This window comes from Hypanus sabinus, chromosome 10 (assembly GCF_030144855.1).
Source record: "Hypanus sabinus isolate sHypSab1 chromosome 10, sHypSab1.hap1, whole genome shotgun sequence".
NCBI classification, from domain to species: Eukaryota; Metazoa; Chordata; class Chondrichthyes; order Myliobatiformes; family Dasyatidae; genus Hypanus; species Hypanus sabinus.
In genome coordinates, this window is record NC_082715.1 from 50415494 (window position 1) to 50440176 (window position 24683).

At 38.0% G+C, this 24683-nt stretch overlaps 1 protein-coding gene across 1 annotated transcript in view; it reads left to right on the top strand.

Annotated features, from left to right (window-relative positions):
• The window catches only part of LOC132400655 (structural maintenance of chromosomes protein 6-like), a 78192-nt gene extending 57113 nt beyond the window's left edge, over positions 1-21079 (top strand). Inside the window, exons 18-27 of the mRNA XM_059981857.1 lie at positions 247-382; positions 462-542; positions 729-899; positions 985-1122; positions 4546-4691; positions 5279-5404; positions 9467-9572; positions 15591-15743; positions 17374-17471; positions 20487-21079. Coding sequence (XP_059837840.1) covers positions 247-382; positions 462-542; positions 729-899; positions 985-1122; positions 4546-4691; positions 5279-5404; positions 9467-9572; positions 15591-15743; positions 17374-17471; positions 20487-20631 — 1300 coding nt within the window. The 3' untranslated portion in view covers positions 20632-21079. The remainder of the gene's footprint in view (positions 1-246; positions 383-461; positions 543-728; positions 900-984; positions 1123-4545; positions 4692-5278; positions 5405-9466; positions 9573-15590; positions 15744-17373; positions 17472-20486) is intronic.
• The last annotated feature ends 3604 nt before the right edge of the window (positions 21080-24683 follow it).

The window sequence follows — 24683 nt, forward strand, 5'->3', positions numbered from 1 at the left end:
CAAAATGCTGGAGGAACTCAGCAGGCCGGGCAGCATCTATGGAAAAGAGTACAGTCAATGTTTTGGGCCGAGACCCTTCAGCAGACTGACCTGAAACATCGACAGTACTCTTTTCCATTGATGTTTCCATTTGTGTGTGTTGCTTGGATTTACAGCATCTGCAGATTTTTTCCTTGTTTGTGCTGGGATATGTTTATTAATTGTTTTAAAAAGTGCATACTGGCAGTGACTTTCTTTGTGTTACAGTCAGTTGGAAGTGGAAGTGAGCAATAAAGTAGCTCAGATATCACATATTCAGCAACAATTGCGTTCAGTGGAGGAAGGAATCAAGACAAATGAGAATCACATGAAAACAAAACAAATGCAAATCAGAAAAATCCAGGTTTGTAATAAGTTGAAAGAGGTGTCTTTATTTTTACATAAAAAGAACTACTTTGATTTTTTTCCAATTTCTCTTTCAGGAGAATGAGACAAAAATAAAACTAGAAATTGCAGATTTAGAGAATGTGGATGAACCCCAGTCTGTGGATATTTCCACACTAGTAAGTGTATCAACTATATATATATGTAAATTATTCCAAAGCTGTGTATGACATTTTAAAAAATATTCTACCGAAAAAAATTGGGAATTTTCTTTTTATCTGTAAAGTTTTGAACTGACCCTTGAAGTTAGGTGTGAATTACTTCTTCATCTTGTCTCTTGATTTTCTTGTCAAACCAAAACATAGGAAGAAGAAGAGCGAGATATTTGGCAAAGAATAGAATCTGACAAAGAAAAGCTTGAACAAGCCAGAAAGAATATGGATGAGCACCGAAAGATACTGGATGAGGCTGAGCAGAAATTTAAAGAAATGAAGGAAAAGATAAATAATATAACTGAAGAGGCTGACCCAATAAAGGTGCAAGTTAATTGTATAAAGTTTTCCAACTTTCTTAATTTGTTGCAGTGTTGTGGGTATAATAATTTGCATTTTCTCTTATTAGGATGAATTAAGTAAGATAGATGCAGAAGTTGGGAAGTGTAAGCATCATAAAAGACATTATGAAGAGAAGAAAAAAGAACACTTAGATGGGATAACTAAGTTAAAAGAAAACCTGGAAAGCAAAGAAAGGATTTTAGAGGTAACATTTGACATGATACAATGCCAAAACACTGTGATGGGCCTTCTATGTCAGTACCTTAAACTGCTGTAGGCACAGTCAATACTATATAGGTTAATCCTTGTTGATTTTAGTTTGGTCCACAAGCATTTAGTTGAGAGGACTTATTTTTAAATTGTATCTTGAACATTTTAGAGCTTCAGTGAACTTTACACATTGTAAAAATAATTGTCGTTCCAAGTTTCAAAATAATATATAGATATTTGAAAAAAATAGTAATTAAATCACGTGATATGTTTGACCTTCTCCCACCAACATTTTTTTGATCTCCTCCCTTTCTTGACTAAGTGGAATGTGTTGTGGTAAGTGTTTGGGATTCCTGCTGTAGTTGGTAATTGAGTGCGGAAATTGTAAACCACATAGCACTGGAGCCTGACCTCTTCTTATTAATAAATCCAGATCTATGAAATGTTGATTTTCTAGGCCATAATCCAATAGCCAAAGAGTTGCTTCCTTCCTGCAGTTGTGGTTGGGATGGATTAATTCTGAGAGAGAGTAAGGTTCTAACTTCAGATCAAGGCTGAACCACTTAAATTTGTTGAATTATTGGAGTGACAATTAAAATAAGTCAATGTAACAATATTGATGTATTTGCAGATAAACATTACAGTGCAGAATATTTAGTCAATTGCATTTATACTACTGAATTAAGGATGCACCATATTAGAGCACTGTGTAATTGGTTCTTTATTCTTAATGAATGATATAAAAATTGCAGCTAGCTTTTTAGAGACATAGACTTAAATCAGCTGCTTGCACAGCCACATTAGGTACTTGGAAGAGGGCATGGGGTGGTGCAATGTGAATTATTCCCAATTAATAATATTACATTCTATTCTATGTTACAGAATAATTATCCAGGAGGTAGCTAATCTCAGGATATAGATGAAGTAATAATGTGAAATTGCAGTACTTAACCATTGAAGCCCTTCAGAGCTATTTATGTTTAAGACCAAAGTCCTCTTTGCTGCAGACTATTCCTTTGTTATTAGTCATTTGTATCACATTTGCTGTGCAAGATAGTGTTGCTTCAACTCCCAGCTCTACATCATGATTTGGTCCCAGATCCTATGCCAGACCTTTTAGGAATTTAATCCAGAATCAGAATTGAGGCATATCACAAAAAATACACTGAAAAAGACTAGCAATAGGAAGATGCACCTTCCTCGTGGTAGGCATCATTCCCAATCCTAATCCATACTTCTGTTTATTTTAAGATTAGAGGTGGAGTCCTGTATGATTGGTGCAGACAAAGTTTGCAATTTGAATTGGAAGAGGAAGCCAGATCACTGCTGATTAGAATCAGGTTTATTATCACCAGCATGTGTTGTGAAATTTGTTAACAGCCATTCAGTGCAATACATAACAGTAGAAGGAAGGAAGAAATAAATAAATTATAGTAGACGTCTTTTGAATAGTTTAAAAATTGTGGAAAAACACAAATAATATATATATATTAATAAAGTGAGGTAGTGGTCACTGGTTCAATGTCCATTTAGGAATCAGATGGCAGAGGGGAAGAAGCTGTTCCTGAATTGCTGAATGTGTACCTTTAGGTTTCTGTATCTCCTACCTGATGGTAACAGGCTGCATCACTGTCTGGTATGGTGGGGGGGGAGGCTACTGCACAGGACCAAAAGAAGCTTTAGAGAGTTGTAAATTCAGTTGGTTCCATCTTGCGTACCAGCCTACAGAGTACTCAGGACATCTTCAAGGAGCGGTGTCTCAGAAAGGCAGCATCCATTATTAAGTACCTCTAGCGCCCAGGGCATGCCCTTTTCTCATTCTTACCATCAGGAGGGAGGTACAGAAGTCTCAAGGTACACACTCAGGAACAGCTTCTTCCCCTGTCATCCAATTTCTAAATGGACATTGAACCTGTGAATATTATCTCACTTTTTTAATATATATTATTTCTGTTTTTGCAAGATTTTTGATCTATTCAATATACTTATACTGTAATTTATTTATTATTGTTATTTTTCTTCTATATTATGTATTGCATTGAACTGTTGCTGCTAAGTTAACAAATTTCACGACACATGCTAATGATAATAAACCTGATTCTGATTCTGAAAAGGCATGCCCTGGGTGCTGGAGGTCCTTTATAATGGACGCTGCCTTTTTGAGACACCAGTCCTTGAAGACGTCCTGAGTACTTTGTAGGCTAGTACACATGATGGAACCGACTAAATTTACAACCCTCTGTAGCTTCTTTTGGTCCTGTGCAGTAGCACCCCACCCCATAACAAACAGTGATGCTGCCTGTCAGAATGCTCTTCATGGTACATCTATAGAAGTTTTTGAGTGTTGACGTACCAAATCTCTTCAAACTCCAAATGAAGTATAATCGCTGTCTTGCCTTCTTTATAGCTGCATCAATATGTTGGGACCAGGTTAGGTCCTCAGAGATCTTGACACCCAGGAACTTGAAACTGCTCACTCACTCCACTTCTGATCTCTCTATGATTGACTTGCAACACAGAAGGCGGCCATTCAACTTGCCTGTCTGTGTAGTAACACATATGTTTTAAGATGATGTGCTTCATGGCTATGAATCTTCAAATATTCAGCTTCAACTATTTTTCAATTTTAATGTAATAGCAGTTTAAGGCAAATGATTCAACCATCCTTAAAGGACAGGTTAGTAGGTTAATTGACCACTTGGGTGTAATTGAGCACAGTATGGTCGTTGGACGAGAAGGGCCTGTTACTGAGCTGTATTGCTAAATAAATAATTTTTTTTGGAACTGAGTTCAGTTTTAAATCACTCCTGTAATTGGCTCCCAGGTGGATCAACCCCCATTTAATCTATCAAATTTACCTAATTTTTTATAAAAACCAGTTCAATCTCATTCTGCATCTTTAAAGGTGAACTTAAAGAGTAAAATTAGTTGAATGAAAAGTGCTGCTGCTTATGCAACATAGAATGAAGCATGTTTTAGATTTTGTATAGTGGAGTTTCCTTGTTTTATAGATTCTATACCAAAAGGCAACTATAAACTATTTTAACATTCCCCTTGTGGCGTATGAAATTGAGATTTGAGCTATGCACTCCAAAATCAGTTTGGGATTAACCTAAATCTTACTGTCAGAGCTAATAGATGTGTACTTTATAAATTTGGAATATGATGTACTGTCAAAGAAATTGGTGGTAATGGAGTTGCTGAGACTCTAAGAATTGTTGAGCCGAGGATTTGAATTTGTGTATAAGATAAACCCTCTGCATTTGGCTACAAATCAGTACATTTCTCATCCTTACTCTGTGTAATAGCAGAAATTACAAATGCTTCTGGCTGAAGTTACATTAATGGATGCAATGTGGTTGATGTGTCAGTTAATCTCGTTATATTCTTCAGCTGCTTGTATACTTGGTTATTCCAGGAAAGTTCTGCTAAAGCCAAGCAGATTTGTGCAGAACGAATAGAAGTCACCAGGACTCCCAAAAGCATTGATGTGGAGATCAATCGTCTGAGAGAGAGGATCAACAGAGAACAAGAACGTCATGGGAATAAGGAAGAAATTGCAAGGTATTTGCAAAAACACCATTGCAAACTTAATTTTGATTTAGTCTTAGAGAGAAGGGAAAAACATCTTGTTTTAACCTAATGATAACTGTGCACTTAGTAGCAGGAGGCCTTTTATCATTTGTTATATTTACTAGCCTGAAATATTTATACTTATTTCTTGTGTATTATCCAAATTCTACACCTATTTGTATTTGATCATTGAGTTCTTTTCTGAATGAAGCGGTTAATCAAATAGAAAATGATTATTAAATTATTGATTAATAGTAATAAATTACTATGTCAGCCAATAATTTGATTACAATGTTTCATTGAGAGAAAATCGAATAACTGGACATTTTTTATGTAACAGAAGATGGTTTCCAGAAGAGTTTTATTAAGTCTCTTGTTGCAAAAAGAATTATAATTAAGAGAACGTATGAGAAATATGTAAATTCGTTAATTGAAATGGGATCATGTTCTCAGTAGAGTTTGAATGTAGTAGTTAAAATGGACTATTGATTAAAGTATAGTGTTATATTGTCCAAATGAATGTGTTCTAAGATTTCTATGTTGCAAGCCTATTCTACTTTTGTTTCTTTTTTGTACAGACAGTACTATGATGTTCTGGAAACATATAAGAATGTCAAGAGCCAGATCAAGAATTTGAAGATGTTTATGCAGCTACTTGATAAAATAATGGAAGAAAGGCACAAAGCCTATAAAATATTTAGAAGGTGGTTGGTTGATCTATTTGATTTGGTGCAGTTATTTTGAGCATCAGTTTACTTTTGTAAATGCCTAATTAGCAGTAACAATTTGGCTTTACAAGTCTAAGAAGATGCAGTGTATGAGGATGCTGCTAATTACAGTCCACTAGTTTGACTGATGAAAGCTTACATTAGTTCAGCAGGATTTACTTAAGATCGTAAAAAAATGACTGGTCATACTCAAGCTTGTCGCATTATTCAGTATGCTCATGGCTAATATGCCCATAACCTCATCTCTGCGCTGCCTATTCCCCAAGGCCTTCAATTCCCTAATACTAAAAAAAATCTATTTCCTCTTTAAATATACCCAAAGATTAACCTCCACAATTCAGTGTAAAGAAATTCTTATCCACTCTTGTTTTAAATAATCATCCCCTTACCTCTTCATAATGACCTCTTGTCCAAAATTCTCCGATTAGTGGAAACATCCCAGCATTCACTGACTCATGCCCCTCATGATTGTGCTATGATCAGGATTTGTTCTGCAAAGTTTCCAAGAAATATCAATCTTAATTTCTTTAGCTGGTTGTAATAGGATAATCCTCTCATCCAAGGAATTAGCCACTTGATAGAAAACAGGAACTCAATCAAGCAGCATCTATGAAAAGGTAAATCAGTATATCTCTGGTTAGCACCCTTTCCTCAGTATTAGTATAGTAAATCTGTTTTAAACTGCTTCCAATACCAATGTATCCTTTCAATAAGGTTTAAAGAGGAGCCATTACTTTGCAGGAGTAAATACGGCAACAAGAGGCTTTATTTAAAAAAAAGCCCTTCTGATTGGCTAATAGAGCTTTCCAGAAAAAAAACATTTGTTATTGTATAATTGTGAAGCACAGCAGCCAATAAAAGGGAAGCAGGCTGTAACAGTGCAGCTGTAGTGCCAGTGGGCCGGAATTTGATTGTTAAGTTAAGAGGCTTTGACTCATGAGCAAGCAGTGGTGCAGATTAGGCTCTTAGAATTTTCTTTTCAGTCTTAAAACGTTCAAGTGGCAGTGATATGCTTCTCCTGCAGGTGGTGGGAGATCAGAGACACTTCCAGTAACTCTGTGGACTTTACCTACAGGAAGTTTTCAGCTGCAGTTTCTGACAGACCACATGAAGGGGCTGAAGTTCTGAAGTTGCAGTTGAATGCACTGAGGATCATCTGAGATACTGAGAATTTCTTAGACATGAGATTTAGTGAGGTTGGCTGAGCTAAGGTACAGGTAGAAAGTGAGCCAGGAGTTTGGAATGCAGTTGGAATATGCAGCCAAGAGTGTTTCAGGAGTTTGAAGCCCAGGTGGAGTTTTAGCTGTAGGCTGGGTTTGCAACTGGAGCCATTGTTGAGTTCAGGAACACCAGAGGTAAAGAATTTGGGTGGGTTTGTGTCTGGAGCTGAGGTCTAGATTCCTTGAGTCTTTCCTGCTCAAGTGATCTCAGTAGCTTCCCTGGAAAATTTATGTGTAACTGAAAGGAAAAATAAAATCATGTTTTGGTATCAGTAAGATTAACATCCAGAAGGCCAGAAAATCTCCTTGTCTGGTTCTACCAACATCGCAAAGGAGCTGGATTATTAGAATTTTACACATTCTCATTAGAATACATCCTTCAACTATCTTTGACTTTTGGCAACCTTGGATATTGTGTACTTGTTCTCTCCTTATGGTTATTAAAGTAAATAGTAAATAAAAGTCAATCACCCAGGACAAGTCCTCATATTGCTGCCATCCAGAAAGAGATACAGGAGCCTGAAGACACATAATCAGCATTTTAGGAACAGCTTCTTCCTCTCCATCATCAGATTTCTGAATGAACAATGAGTCCATATATACTACCTCACTATTATTTTTTTCTATTTTTTTGCTTTCTCTTTACAGTTAATTGTTAATAATGCTTCCTATTACATATTGTTGCCTCCATGGATGTTGTGTGCCAATTGTGTAGATATGCAAGCAAGGGTAGTACAATATGGAGAGCAACCACCACCCCCCCCCCCCCCCATGCACCTGCTGAACCCAAAGGAACGGCAGAGACCAATGCAGTTTGGCACCAGCAGCATCTCAGGAGTTGCCAGTCAATGTTGAACTCAGTGTAGAACTGCCTTAGGGATTCCAGTTGTGGATTTTGCACTCTGGGTGTACTCCCAAAGTCCTACCTTTGAGTCGGTATAGCTGCAAGGCAATGGTGGTTTGAGTTCAGAGTTTTTCTTCTCCTAGATGAGCTGCCAACTATGCATCTACCCAAAGCAACTGGTTTTAAGATGCCAGTAACCTATCTTTGCCCCTTCTTCTGTAGTAGAAACGATTTTGTCAGTCAGTACCTAAGCCACAGGTGAAGGCCAGGAGGGTATGTTTCTTTGAACACTGCTAAACAGTATACTGGCTGTTCCTAGAAATTAGCTTAAAATCCTGAAAGTACATTGCAACATCATCAACATTTGTACAGAAAATTACAATATTTGGTGGTATAGGCTTTGACAACCTTGAGTTCACTGAAGATAAAAGTTTATTTCAATGAATGTCAATCTAATTTGAAATACACAATATTTAATGTTTTTACCAACTCGACTTGGTTGAGTTATACAGTACCTTGTAAAAGTATTCAGCCCTCCACCCTTTGTTCACATAAATGAATATTACAACCAAGGTCTTTGATCAATTTAACTGAGAATTTTTATTTGTGAATCTCGTGCTTCTATTTCTCAATAGAACTCAAAAAATAAGGGAAACTGTAAAGCATGAAAACTAAACAATGAAAAACTGAAATGTTGGAAGTTCAAAAGTATTCATCCCTTTTTGCTCAGTTGAACCACCTCTCGCAGCTATTACAGCCAGTGGTCTTTTTGAATAAGTCTGTATTAGCTTTGCACAACATGGTGGAGCAGCAAGATTTGCCCATTCTTCCATGCTGAAACTGTGCAAGGCTAGTTGGGGAGTGGCTGTGGACAGCAATCTCGAGGTCTTGTGAGAGATGTTTGATTACGTTAAGGTTTGAACTTTGACTGGGCCACTGAAGGACATCAGTTCTCTTCATTTGAAGCTGTTGCTTTGGTGGCATTCTTCGTGTCGTCATCCTGCTGAAAGATAAACTTCCTCCCCAGTTTAAACTTTCTGGCAAAGGCTAACAGGTTTTTATCCAGGATCTCTGTATTTAGCAGCATTCATCATCCCATCAATCCTAACCAGATTTCCAGGCCCTGTTGCGAAAAGCATCCCATAGTATGATGCTACCTCCAGCATATTTTACAGTCGGGATGGTTTTAGCCAGCTGATGCACATTTACGCCACATGTACCACTTAGTGTTGAGGCCGAGAAGTTTCCAGGTCTTTACAGTATCATCTAAGTGACACTTTACAACTTTACGGGCAAGTATATGCTGTTTTTAAGCAGTATGTTTGGTGTAAGTGTAATAGTGCATATCAGCTGTCTGGAAAGTATGGTGGAGTTTTTGACTTTTTCATTCTTTACAATTTTCCCTGTTTCTTGGGCTTTACATTTGGGGGAAAAGAAGAAGCATGTTATTCACAAATAAAAATTCTCAAATTGATCAAAATCCCTGGTTCTATTGCTCATTGATGTGAACAAAAGGTTGGGGGCTGAACACTTTTATAAGACACTGCAAGCAGATTCATTTTTTCAGTTTTGTGCTGTGTATTTCTCATAGATTTCTTAATGTGAAGAGGAATCATGCAGGAGTAACAATCAACTATCTGTTCACTTAGGTTATGGTTGATCTGTATCTACCCTCTATTTACAATATCTAATTCTGTTTCTCTGCTTCTTAAAAATCTTTTAATCTTTTGGAAATTTTCAAATTAGGTTAATCTAATGCACCCGTGTAATAATCAGTATTGCTCTTCTGAAACTAGTGTTACTGTCTTGAGTTCTCAGCAATTAAATGACCCTTATGTCATTCTACTGATTGCACATACAAACTTGGTTTACAAGACCTAGGCAAACAGATAACGTGCAGTTTCTAGGATGATTGAAATTTGGGGGTGTATAACAGACATTTTAGTACTAATTTTTTATATTTGAATTAAATAGATATATTTCTCTTCGCTGCAAGTATTATTTTGATACCATGCTCTCTCAACGTGGCTACCATGGGAAAATGATGTTTGATCATAAAAATGGCACTCTTTCAATTGCGGTGAGTTTGTTTTTCATTTTAAAATTTTATATGTGTGTATACATATAGTAGGTTCCATGAATATGGAACAAAAGCAGAATATTGAGATAAGAAATAATGAAGCTTGCATTTATTTATTTACTTAGAGATATAGTTGGAATAGCATACCCTGACAACCCTGATTTAACCATAGCCTAATCATGGGACAACTTACAATGACCAATTAACCTACCCCATACGTCTTTGGACTGTGGGAGAAAACCGGAGCACCCAGAAAAAACACATACAGGAAGAGGTACAGACTCCTTCCAGATGATGTAATTCCAAACTCTGACCCCACAGGCTACATTGGTGTCATGCTAATCGCTAAGCTACCATGATGCCTATTACTGCACTGAGACATCAATACCTTGTCACTTTTTCTGGTTTAAAATTATAAAGCACTTTAAGGGTTCTGTGTGTTCTAAAATTAGGATTTCTATTGGCACGTCTTTTTTTTTGGTGTTTTTAGTGCACTAACATCATCTTACCTCCTGCTTTCATCTCCCATGCCTCCTCCTCCTGGATGTGATTGTCTCCTGCCATCTAACTCTGCTTGATCTGAACCCTTTCAGTACAGAGGGTGCTGGGATTGAACTCCAAACTCCAATGCCCAAGCTACAACACTACAGAGACTTGGTTTTCCAGTTAGTTAAGTGTAATGACATGTTCAACATGTAATCAAGGAATTAGAGAAAGATTGGGCAAGACAGTGCTAAAATTTAGATAGCGAGTTTACAAATATTACAAAGAAGACTGAAGTAGTACTGGATCTCCATGATAAAATATTTGCATTTCTACAGAAAATGTTTTATTTCAACAATAACCTATATTTTTGTATGTGTTAAACCCCAGAATATTTCACAAGTGGAATTTGATGCAGAGCTTTAATATGTTATTCAGTGCTGAAGGGCATGCTAAAAGAAGGAACACAGTTGGAGAAGCAGATAGATTTGAGGGGAAATTTCCAGAACTCGCAGCTTTGGCAGCTAAAGGCATACATCCCAGAGTTAGAATAAATAAAATCTGCTCAAAAGTCCAAAACTTGAGCTCACATATCTGTGAGAAGGGATGGTGGATTGTGAGGGCGAGTGTTGTAAGGCTGTAGGATATTACTGTTGGAGAAGATGTAATGCTGTGAAGTGATTTGAAAATACAAAATAAAATTTTACAATCAATATGTGCTTAACTGGAAGCCAGTGTATGCATGGGGTAATTGATAATTGAAATTTGATGTGGACTGAAGTATAGGCACTAGATACCTGTGCGGTTAAAAGTGCAAGGCCAACCAAAATGCTGTCAGATATTGAAATGTTGATGACAAAGGCGTTGATGTGGCTTTCAGCAGTTGTCTGTGTAGGGTGAGAATCAGACTGTTTTCAGAGTGAAAATAGGCAGTTTTAATAGTCTAAATGTCTGTTCGGTTAGTGTAATGCTACATTTGTAAATCGTCTAGCTCATTTTCAGTATGTTGCCAGGGAAATGAGTAGAATCAGTTGTGGGAACTGAAGATCGTGGTCTTTCTTTTCCTAAAAGAGGAAATTCTTTCTTTTCTGGTAGTGGATCCTGGATAAGCAGTGGTGGTAAGAAATGGGGAGGTGAATGTGTGACAAGTGCTGACAGGGCAGAACTATGTAACTTAAGCATTCTTCAGAAACTGTTGTGTTTTAAACTGTTTATGAAAGTGTCTGTGGGGCCATGTATAAGTAAGGTGGGGGCAGACAAGGCTAAAGGCTTGAGGGTCATCAAAGGTAATTCTATAGGAGCAAGAAGAAAATCCACTGCTAGTGAATCTCTGAATATAACTGGAAAGCTGCGAACAGTGATGAGTGGCCTTTTTGCGAGGGGCTGCTGGTTAATGCTGCTGGTTAAGTGCAGGTTTTGCTGAAGAAGGGAAGCAACACTAGAATAAACTTTTTGTCCTGCTTCCTAAGCTGGTCAGACTTTTTCTTCAAAGCTTTTAGAGTCAGATGAACTTAGTCATTCTGCTCCTACGCAGTTTGGGAACTCAGGATGCTGCCAGAGTCTTTGGTGACTACTTGTACAGGAAGAATGTCCAACTGCGGCTCCTGATAGACCACTTGATGGCACTGGAACTGTTCATGGATTCACTTTGGAGTATCTACAATGCTGAGAATATTGTGAACAGCACATTTAGTGAACTGGTCACACTGCAGTTTAAGGGTCCAAGGAAAGATAAGGAATGGGTGACTTAACAGGATCAGGAAGGTAGTGCAGGAGTCCCCTGCAGTCAACTCCATCTAAAGTCAATATAGTGCTTTGGATCCAGCTGGGGGTGGGGAGTTACTTGGTAAGCCTAATCATAGGAAGGGAACAAAAGTATTTGAATTATACTTTTTGAATTGATGCATTTTAACCATGTGGAAGCTGTTTGCCTTGCTCTTAAAATTTCTCACAACTTAAGAAAATTTATAGTTTCTTTTACTAATCACCCTGACAGAATTAAGTAGTAGGTGTTACGTAGTTCTAAATGATCGTACTTTAGCTATTTTACTTTGCTTTCTGAATTTCAGTGAATTTGGAGATTTAATTCTTATTTTCCGAAATTATTCTGTGTTATATGTGTGCTATGTGCACTACTGTGCTTTACACCCTGATCTGGAGAAATGTTTGGCAGTATGCATTTATATATTTAAGTGACAGTAAACTTAACTTGACTGTAAGCAATGCCATTTGAAAAAAATATTGTCGCTAAATTTTTGCTCATACTCTTGAAACCATGTAAATAGTAAATATAAATATTGTAGCTCACCAAGATTAAAAGCCATGCTCACTCGGCTACTGAAGTGATTGAATAAATTAAAGTTGGTTACTAATCCATTGAAAAGGCTCATATTATTTGAAACTATTTCCGCCAAACCAGACAAACTCAGAAGCATGAAGTGAACTTGGAAAAAATAAAAATCCCAGGAACAAAAAATTGAAATGAAAAAGATGTTCATTAATGGGTTCCACTTGCATAATCCTGCAATAGTTAAATATAATGTGTTGACTTTAAAAAAAAACCTGGGAAACAATAGATTCTCAGAGCTCTTTATTCTTTAAGAATATTTGGTAAAATGGGATAGTGTAAGATTTTCATTGAACTGCAGATCCTAACATAAATATAAATTCATCTCATTTTGTACTTGATGTAAGAAGATAGACAAGATAAAACGAGAACACAAAATGTAAATCAAGCACATTCAAGAAAGTTACAGAGAATGAAATGCGTTATTCAGAAGCAAAGCATTTTCTTAATTAAAACAAACGCAAACTAGTTTTCGGTGTGAACCATTTGATTCTGAATATATAAGCAGTTGCATTGTTCAATAATATAATGTATGAAAAGTCACTCAACAAACCCTTACAATTACCTAAATAAAAACACAAAATGCTGGCAGAACTCAGCAGGCCAGACAGCATCTATGGGAGGAGGTAGTGACGACATTTCGGGCCAAACCCCTTCATCAGGGGTCATCAGGACGTTTCAGCCTGAAACCTCGTCACTACCTCCTCCCATAGATGCTGACTGGCCTGCTGAGTTCTGCCAGTATTTTGTGTTTTTATTTATTTCCAGCATTTGCAAATTCACTCGTGTTGCCTTACAATTACCTGTAGTTTTTTTGCTGAGGGTTAATGTGCAGTTTTTCTATATCAGTATCATGGATCCATTGAAAATAATTGAAAATAGATGTTTTTTTAAGTTAGACTATGAAGAAATATATTGATAGTGTTTTCCCCTATTGTGATTTGTGTAGCTTGTATGTCTTGCATCTTATCAGAGGACAGGAGAATTTTTAATTGGGGAAGGACAAATTATGAGGCTATAAGACTAGAACTTGTGGGTGCGAATTGGGGTGATGTTTTTGAGGATTATAGGGCAGCAAGAAAGGAGCTTAAGAAGGGGCTGAGTAGAGCAAGAGGGGGGCATGAGAAGGCCTTGCGAGTAGGGTAAAGGAAAACCCCAAGGCATTCTTCAATTATGTGAAGAACAAAAGGATGATGGGAGTGAAGGTAGAACCAATTAAAGATAAAGGTGGGAAGATGTGCCTGGAGGCTGTGGGAGTGAGCGAGGTCCTCAATGAATTCTTCTCTTCGATATTCACCAATGAGAGGGAACTTGATGACTGGTGAGGACAATATGAGTGAGGTTGATGTTCTGGAGCATGTTGCTATTAAGGGAGAGGAGGTGTTGGACTTGTTAAAATACATTAGGATGGATAAGTCCCTGGGGCCTGACGGAATATTCCCCAGGCTGCTCCACAAGGCGAGGGAAGAGATTGCTAAGCTTCTAGTTAGGATCTTTATGTCCTCGTTGCCCATGGGAATGGTACTGGAGGATTGGAGGGAGGCGAATGTTGTCCCCTTGTTCAAAAAAGTTAGTAGGGATAGTCCGGGTAATTATAGACCTGTGAGCCTTGCATCTGTGGTGGGAAAACTGTTGGAAAAGCTTCTTAGAGATAGGATCTATGGGCATTTAGAGAATCATGGTCTGATCAGGGACAGTCAGCATGGCTTTGTGAAGGGCAGATCATGTCTAACAAGCCTAATAGAGTTATTTGAGGAGGTGACCAGGCATACAGATGAGGATGTGCAGTGGATGTGATCTACTTGGATCTTAGTAAGGCATTTGATAAGGTTCCTCACGGTAGGTTTATTCAGAAAGTCAGAAGGCATGGGATCCAGGGAAGTTTGGCCAGATAGATTCAGAATTGGCTTCCCTGCAGAAAGCAGAGGATCATGGTGGAGTAAGTACATTTGGATTGGAGGTTTGTGACTAGTGGTTCCCACAAGGGTCGGGTTCTGGGACCTTTACTTTTCGTGATTTTTATTACCCTGGATGTGGGGGTAGAAGGGTGGGTTGGCAGTTTGCAGACGACACAAAGGTTGGTGGTGGTGTGGATAGTGTAGAGGTCAAAGATTGCAGAGAGACATTGATAGGATGCAGAAATAGGCTGAGAAGTGGCAGATGTTCAACCCGGAGAAGTGTGAGGTGGTTCACTTTGGAAGGACAAACTCCAAGGCAGAGTACAAGGTAAATGGCAGGATACTTGGGAGTGTGGAGGAGCAGAGGGATCTGGGGGTACATGTTCACAGATCCCTGAAAGTTGTCTCACAGGAAGATAGGGTAATTAAGTAAGCTTATGGGGTATTAGCTTTCATAAATCGACGGATGGAGTTTAAGAGTCGTGAGGTAATGATGCAGCTCTATAAAACTCTGGAGTACTGTGTCCAGTTCTGGTCGCCTCAGTATAGGAAGGATGTGGAAGCATTGGAAAGGGTACAGAGGAGATTTACCAGAATGTTGTCTGGTTTAGAGAGTATGCATCATGATCAGAGATTAAGGGAGCTAGGGCTTTACTCTTTGAAGAGGAGGAGGATGAGAGGTGACATGATAGAGGTATACAAGATATTAAGAGGAATAGACAGAGTGGACAGCCAGCGTCTCTTCCCCAGGGCACCACTACTCAATACAAGAGGACATGGCTTTAAGGTAAGGGGAGGGAAGTTCAAGGGGGATATTAGAGGAAGGCTTTTTTATTCAGAGAGTGGTTGGTGCATGGAGTTAGTGGTGGAGGCAGATACACTAGTGAAATTTAAGAGCCTACTAGACAGATATATGGAGGAATTTAAGGTTGGGGGGGTTATATGCGAGGCAATGGTTAAGGGTCGGCACAACATTGTGGGCTGAAGGGCCTGTACTGTGCTGTACTATTCTATGTTCTGTGTTCATTGTGCTCATTTCTTTTCTCTTGTTTCTGGTTATATTTACTTGTGTATTAATGAAACAGAGAAAGATGGAAATACTCAACAGGTTAGGCAGTAACTGATGAAGGTATCAATTTGAAATTCCTGATCTTCACTCCTTGTGTGATAAACTGACATCTTGATCATTCCCAGCAGTGGTTTTTTTTTTATTTCATATTTCCATCATCTGCAGTGTTTGTTTTCTTTTTTGATTACTCTTCATATTAATGGCAATCACCTTTATCCAAGGTTCAACCTGGTGAGGGAGACAAGGCAGCATTGAGTGACATGAGATCCCTTTCAGGAGGTGAACGATCATTTTCAACTGTGTGCTTCATCCTTTCTCTCTGGGACACCATGGAATCTCCTTTCCGATGTCTGGATGAATTTGATGTTTATATGGTATGGTTATGTCTAATTTCAATTAACTGTACAGTTTATAAATGTAAATTTATTTCCTGCCTTGGAGTAAGAGAGCATAAAATACTGGCGCTTTCCCATTCATTTCTTGCAAGCATTTGGGAAGGAGTCCTTGGAACAACAGATTAAACTACTTATTTGCAAATTTATCAGTTGATGTTTTGTTTCTAAATGTTTTAGACTTTCTTGTTAGTAAACCCTTGTACAGTTTTCTGTAATGCTGATACACTGGAGTCAGTTCAGCTCTTCAATATTCATTGCCTTGCACTGTAAAGTTTTGGCATTACTTAATTAGGTATTTACAGTATTCTGTTTATTTCTAAAATGTTAATTCTATAATTGTATCTAACAATATTCTGTATAAAAATCATAGGATGAAACACTCCATCTTGTGCAGTCACTGTCATGACTGAAACAGTATAAAAATAAAAAGTTATAAGCTGATAATTGCTCATTTTTAATGACATTTTTGATAAACATCGCTATAGAAGCCTTATGTCATTCACTGTCAACAGATATAAAAGTGCATGAATGTGAAATTCAGAGTGCATTATGATGATTGTTTATGTTTACAAGAAGAGCAGTATACACTAGCAAAAAATCAAATTGTTTGAATTTCACGGGCATAGTTTGCACTATGATAGCCCAGCTAATACACAAGCAAATCTTTTTTTCAAACTGTACCCTTCTTCCCACAAAAACAGTTTAAGCAACTGGAGTTGAGGGAAGCAAAGGTAGTTTTGTAGAGTATAAATGGGGATTATAATTTATAAATCATGATTCTTAGTCTATGATCTTCTGATCAAATTGTTTGTTAAAGTGAACAAAAAACAGATTGCTGCATGACTGCAATTTTACCCTCCTGGCCTGATGATATGTGAAGGGTTTCTTGGACACAAAATACAATTAGGCCATGATTTTAGGTTTTCATATGAATCTATCTGCATATTTTTAGGGAAATTTCTTACTGGGTAGGAAGTGATGGCAAAGGGCAGTCTTGGATCAGATCATAAGCCTACCTCCTTCATATTTTAATTGTATTTGGGACCAGTTACTTATCTGTTTAATTGCAGACTACCTTTATGAGTTTAATTGAACATTGTAACAAAGAAAGATACTAAGCGAAGCCAATTGTGCTATTGGTTTTTGAAGTTAACCAAACTACAGGATGTGTTCTCTATTAACATCCTGCTACAGCTACCTTGTGAGTAGCATGATCAACATTAAATTTTTGAAATTGACCTGCTAAAAGTCAATAATTATATAAACATGATTTGATACATGAGCTCTAAAGATAATGACTAGAAGCTTTTTTAAGAAACCTAAAACCCTCAATTTTTAAAGCTATGTACTTCATGATAACTACTTCTCTGCAGACTGATTAAAAATGTAACAGTGATACGTTTGAAGAAGAAAGCAAAATAAAAGGAGCCATCAGTATTTACATATCCAGCCAATTTGATTTGAAAATGGGCTGTTTACTTGCCAAAAAGTGGTGAAAACTGTTAGTCATTCAATGTATAAGTTATTTCTGTATATGAAGGAAGTCCTCTAACCCACAGTTAACTTTGTCTTAAATTGGTAATTGCAAAGTTTTTCTCCTCAATCATAGGATATGGTTAATCGTAGGATTTCAATGGACATGATGTTGAAGGTAGCAAATTCACAACGTTATCGGCAGTTCATCTTTCTTACACCACAGAGCATGAGGTATGTATTCTAATCTTCTCTGCAGAAATTTATACATTTCTACAAGTGTATGCATATGATTAAGATATGATTATGTATTTTACAGTAGATTTAGGATATTTTCTTTCTACTCTGAACAATTTCCTATGACAATGAGAAATGTTCTTTTGCACACAATTGCTTTATAAAAATTACACTAAGGTCATTGATGGGCCTTTAAAATTCAAAGAAAGTGGAATGTTAGAAACTCTGCTCTTTTCTGTTTCAGTCATATTTCTTTTAATCACAATATCTGAATACAGGTTTCCCCCGTTATCCGCAAGTAGACCGTTCCCATGAAACCTTTCGTAAGGTGAAATGGTGTAAAGCAAAGAAGCAATTACTATTAATTTAAATGGGGAAAATTTTTTGAGCATTCCCAGACCCAAAAAATAACCTACCAAAACGTACCAAATAGCATATTAAACCTAAAATAACACTAACATATAGTAAAGCAGATCTCCCACATGGTGAACTGCCTCTCTCACTTTCCACCTCCGATGTTTGCACCACCCTGAGCAAGGTGAATATACAGAAGGCAGCTGGTCCGGATGAAATACCTGGCCGTGTGCTCAGAGTTTGTGCAGGGCAGTTGGCCGGGATCTTCATGGACATTTTCAATCTGTCCCTGGCCCAGGGAGTTGTCCCCTCGAGCTTCAAGATCGCCACCATCGTGCCAGTGCCGAAGCATTCCACTGCCATGGGCCTGAATTACTTCTGCCCAGTTGCTCTCACCCCCATCACTGTAAAGTGCTTTGAGAGACTGGTTCTATCACGTCTGAAATCCTGTCTGCCCACTACCCTGGACCCCCATCAATTTGCCTATCGTAACAACAGGTCTACAGAGGACGCTAACTCCACGTCACTTCATTCTGCCCAGACCCACCTGGACAGCCCCAACTCTTGAATCAGAATGCTGTTCATTGACTTTAGTTCGGCATTCAATACTGTGATCCCCTGTAAGCTGATCACCAAACTTCGCCAGCTTGGTATCAGCTCATCCCTCTGCAAATGGACCTTGGACTTTCTGACTAACAGACCCCAGTCTATTAAGTTAGACAACCTCTCCTCCTCCATTCTCACCCTGAGTACCTGCATGCCCTGTGTGCTGAGCCCTCTTCTGTACTCAGTATGTACAATATGACTGTTTTCCTGTACATGGTTCTAATTCCATAATCAAGTTCACAGATGACACCATGGTGGTCGGCCTGATCAGAGGGGATGATGAGGCAGCCTACAGGGATGAGGTCCAGCCCCTGGCGGCATGGTGTGCCGACAACAACCTGGCCCTTAACACCCAGAAGACCAAGGAGATCATTGTGGACTTCAGGCATGCTAGGAGCCACACTCACTTCCCCATCTACATCAACGGAGCTGTAGTGGAGCATGTATCAAGCTTCAAAATCCTTGGTGTCCACATTTCCGATGATCTCACCTGGTCCCTGAACTCCTCCATCCTGATCAAAAAAGGGCAACAGCGCCTTTATTTCCTGAGGAGCATCAAGAAAGCTCACCTATCTCCCAGGGTACTGATGGACTTTTACCGCTGTACCATTGAGAGCATACTCACCAACTGCATCTCAGTGTGGTATGGCAATTGTCCCATATCGGACCGCAAAGCACTCCAGCATGTGGTGAAAAATGCCCAGCAGATTATCAGCACCCAATTGCCCACTATTGAGAACACCTACCATAAACGCTGCCTGGGCAGGGCAAAAAGCGTTATCAAGGATGCATCTCACCCCAACCATGGACTTTTTACTCTCCTTCCATCTGGTAGGCGCTACAGGAGCCTCCACTCCCGCACCAGCAGGCTCAGAAAGAGCTTCTTCCCTGAGGCTGGGACCCTGCTGAACATCACATCTCAGGACTAAACAGTATTGCACCCACATTGTACTGTGTTAGTACTTTTATATTTGTATGCTGTAGCACTTACTTTTTATTTGCAGTTATTTTGTAAATAACACTACTCTTTTGTACTTCTGGTTAGAGGCTAATTGCATTTCATTGGCTTTGTATCTGTACTCAGCAGAATGACATTAAAGTTGAATCTAATCTAAAAGCAGGAATGATATTGATAAATACACAGCCTAGATAAAGTAGAAATAATGTATGTACAGTGTAGTTTCACTGACCAGCATCGGGAAGATTAGGCCAAAAACTGATTTGTAGAAAAAAAATCGGCATGTACATGCATGCGCACACACCTGCCCGCGCAAGGCTTCACAGTCATGGTAGTCTTTCTCGGGGTAAACACAAGTCTAATGTGTGCGCTTTTTTTCATAAAAGCGAAAATCCTCCGGATTTCTTTCAGTTAGCGAAAACAGGTACTAATGTAGGTCTTTCGTAAAAGCGAAGTGGCGTAAAACGAGTGACACCTGTATCCCGGAAATTAGGCTTTCCATCCCAGAAATGTTTTTCCAAAGAACAAAAAGTGAATGAATTTGTAGGAGTTCTGTAGTTTTTAACTATTTATTGTGCTATCACTGCGCATTTGTAATTTCTAATATTACTTCAGAGAATGTTTCTGACTGGAATTCTTGTGATATTCCTTCTGGAAAACAAAGCACAAAACTCCTTCACAAAGATCCCATGCAAAGTAATCCAAAAATGGCTGTTTACACACTACCTGCCTGAGATTCTAACATAATCAGTAACCTTTGAAAGTAATACTTCATGCACTCTTGTGATTGGGACATTATGCTTGCCTCTAAAAAACAAATTTAACCAAAGAAAAGAATTTTAGAATTGAGTCAGCTGAGCCAATATTAAGAATGGTTTATAAGTGGGTGGTATTTAGTGTTATATAGGTCAAGGACAGAAATGTGAGGATAAGATTATGCCATTAGTTATAACATCGAACCCATGTTTTTGGAGGGTAGAGGATGCAGAGTTATTCAGAAGAAAATAATAATGGAGTCTTGAAATTATAATGCCATATTAGTTGAAATTCCAATTTAATGTTTACTGGAGTGATGTTTTATCTTCTGTTTTCAGTTCTTTACCTTCCAGTGGGTTAATTAGAATTCTTCGAATGCATGACCCTGAAAGAGGACAGACCACTTTACCTTTCCGTGCACGGGATCAAGCTGAAGACTCAGATGAAGAAACAATTGTTAAAAAAACTTCCCGAAAGCACTAAGTTTCTTTTATTTGAACAGTGCTTAATTAAAGTAGGTGGGGTGTATGTGCGCTTGTGTGTTTTAAATGGACTGGTATAGTTTGAGGGTGGCAAAACGGTACTAGAATGATTTTCTTATTAAATTATGCCACTGCCGTTTTCTCACATGATAACCCAATTTTTCTTAATCTGTGCCAGTTCTGTTTATAGCACCTTTGACATTAAAATATATCCATTTCCCTGTATATTATTTCATAAAAACCTTATCACTTTTAAGAGTACTTTTTGAAGATTTTCACCAGCTTTTTTATATGGCCTACAAGAAGAGAACAGTTTGATAAACTTTGGTACCTTTTGACTGAGCAGAAAAAAATTATATCTTTTAAGTCAAGTGTATGAAAAATACAATATTTGTAAGTTTCAATCCTTTAATATCAAATGTTTAATAAAAGGTAATTACCATTTTTAAATATCTGACTTTTGAGAATGAAATAATTTTGATGACAAAATATAAAGCTGTTTTAAATTAGACTAGTGAAATGGAAATCATGGCAGTTGAAATGATATGCAGTTTGAAATGTGATGTGAACTAAATTCATGCATTCAGAGAATGTACAGAGTGTTGGGATGGTACATACAAAAATGTCTGAAGTCGACAAGATCAGTTGAGAAAGCAATTAAGAAGACATATTGATTGATTGACAATTGCATACTGGGTTATACCTTGTGCTATTGACAAGGTGCCACACGTGAGGCTGCTTATCAAGCTATGAGCCCGTGGTAATACAGGAAAGATTCTAGCATGGATAAAGCAGTGACTGATTGGCAGGTGGCAAAGAGTGGGAATAAAGGAAGCATTTTCTGGTTGGCTGCTGTTGACTCGTGATGTCAAACAGGGTCTTTGTTGGGACACTCCTTTTAATGTTATTTGTCAGTGATTTGGATGACGGAATTGATGGCTTTGCTGCAAAGTTTGCGGACATAAGATAGGTGGAGGGGCAGGTAGCTTTGAGGAAGTAGAGGATTAAGAGAATGGGCAAAATAATGGCAGTTGGAAGAGTTTTGGGAAGTGTATTGTCGTGCACTTTGGTAGAAGAAATGAAAGGGTTGGCTATTTTCTAAATGGAGAGAAAAAACTGAGGTGCAAAGGGATTTGGGAGTCCTTGTGCAGAATTCCCTAAAGGTTAATTTGCGGGTGGTAAGGAGGCAAATGCAATGTTAACAATCGTTTCAACAAGAGTATAGAATATAAAAGTAAGGATGTGATGTTGAAACTTTATAAAGCACAGGTGAGAACTCGGACTATTGAAAGCATGGTTGGGCCCCTTTGATAGGATGTGCTGAAGCTGGAGAGGGTTCAAAGGAGGTTCATGAAAATGATTCCAGGATTGATCAGCTTGGCATCTGAAGAGAATTTGGCTTGGGCCTATATTCATTGGAAATCAGAAGAATGAGGGGTGACCTTTTTGAAACCTATCGAATGTTGAAAGGCTTCATTAGAGTAGTGGAGAGTAAATTTCCTATGGTAGAAGAATCTAAGACCAAAGGACATAACTTCAGAATAAACGGAAATCCTATTAAAATTTAGATGAGTATTTTTTTAGCTAGAGTGTGGTGAATATGTAGAATTCATTGCCACAGGCAGCTGTGGAGGCCAAGGTTTTAAGAATATTGAAAGCAGAGGTTAATAGATTCTTGTTTGGTCAGGGCAAGAAGGGATAGAGGGAGAAGGCAGAAGGCTAGGGATCAGCCATGATAAAATGGTGGAGCAGACTGTATGGACCAGATAGCCTATTCTGCTCCTATATCTTATGGTATTATTAGCTACCACATTTTAAGGAAGATGTCATGAATTTTTGATGTTTTCATGAAATATCTGCATTGACATCTTCAAATATATGGGGACAAGCTACTACATTGGAAGAGCTTTCCACAATCCACTACATTGGAAGAGCTTTCCACAATCCGGTGGCTAATCAAACAACAGTGGGTGTATCCTTTGAAGACCTCAACTGTAACTGCAGATCCTGTGGCATCTGGTCAAATATGGGTAAGAAAATCACCTGATAACTACCTTACTACAAACCTTTCACTGATGAATAGGTGTGCCTTCATTTTGAACAATTCTTGGAAGCGAGGCCACAGTATACTCTAGACAAAGGACTCCCATGTTCATCACAAGAGTGGCTTGGTGATAACTAAGTTTGCCACAACTTGAAGGGCATCTGAGATAGCATCTGTAGCAAATGTTAAACAAGTCTAAAGTTAAAAAAGTTAAACTAGACTTCATTGTCATTATGCTCATCAGATTGTTGGTTGCAAAAGCTTCCTTCCCTGCTGAAGGTTTCTGGCATTTTCCATGTTTTTATTTGCAACAACCTGTAAAGCACTCAAAATAACCTTTATCAGACTCAACAAGCAGATCATACAATTACAATTTGAGGAACATCATGAGATGCTGGAGGGACTTACAGATACTGCTCAAACTGCTGAGTCCCTACAGCAGCATGATTTTATTTGGCTCCAAATTCCAGAATCTGTCATCTTCTGTTCACGATTCTAGAAACATTTAGTTACAAGCTGAAGGGTTAGATGCCAGCCGGTGATGTGTTGGCATCAGCACTGGTCTTCGAGGCCAGTGGTCCCCGGGTCAAATCCAGCAGCTCCTTGCACGCTTCCCATCTGTGCTGGTTTGGGCGTTGAGCTAGCAACTTGGCCTCATTAAAAAAACTCAGAAAAAATGCTGAATTAATGGCAAGGTGCTGCCCAATGCGTCACAAGGCATGGAAAGGAATAACAAGATTCAAGGTTTAAAGAATCTCCTATGGCACATAAGGCCTTATCGCAGCTGGTATAATGTGTCTTGTAGCGGGACTACCCCAGTTCTATTGAACAGCTCAACTTGATTTGTGTAATTGACGTAAAAAGTTTGAAATTTTTGTGTTCTTATATTTAGATTAGCACAGCTAACTCCATTCATTTTTATGGAAGTCAAGGTGACTCTAGAATGATCCATAGTTATTTCTGGTGAAACCAGGGGCCTAAATATGAAAACAAACCTAAAATAGAGTATAAAATGTAGAGGAAAAATCTGTCAGTTATAAGGAGAAGCTTGTTTTTTATTTCTTGAGCATTTTGTGTCTATATGTCGTTGTGCATGAATTATAATTCTTTACTGCAAACATGCAATTTCATTTTGGCAGAAAAAATTGTAGGCTTTCTGTAAGTATGAAAGTTAAGTGCTAATTCATTCCAAATAAAAGAAGATACAACTATTTTTAGAAAGTAACCATCCAAGCTAATCAGCTCTGTAATGCTCTATGAACTTTACCTCTGGCCACAAATTAAGCCTTAGAAGAATTTTGAATCTGGTAAAGTATTTCACTTAATGTTCATGTTTGAATAAGGTACTGAGTCCATGGTCTATAATAATATTTCAACTGTCTAAATTATGCACTTATTTTCCTTTGGAAAAAAATCTAGAATTAAAAAACTATATCATTATGCCAGAGAATGCATGATCTGGGCTGTTTACCTGTCAAATAATAGCAAATTATGCAATATCCTCAGAATCTTCGACAGTCATTGAAGGGAAATTGAATGGCTTTCACTGAGCAGGTATTTTGACATGGATTTTCAGTTCAGCTCTTTCATGGTGAAATGGACTGCAGGAAGACACGAAATTGGGGAACACTTTAATTGTCCTTTTGATATTCTAATTACAATGTGGTATTAGCAAAGCATATTCATTTTGAGGTAAAAAAAGTGTTGTTTGACGGTAGTGTTTACAAACATTCACTACTTTGGGTATTATATATAACTTACTGTTGGCTCATTATTGACTTTATCCATTATAAATATTGATCTATTAATTTTATACATTATATATTATAGTTTAATAGTTTTATAATTATCCGGTAGTTGCAATGATGCTGCAGTAGAGCTGCTACTCCACAGCATGAGAATTCAATTCCAGCGGCCTCTGAAAGAAAGTTCTTCCTCTGTGCGCAGGGTTTCCTCCAGGTACTTCAGTTTCCTTCCACAGTCTAAAGATGTACCAATCAAAAGGTATT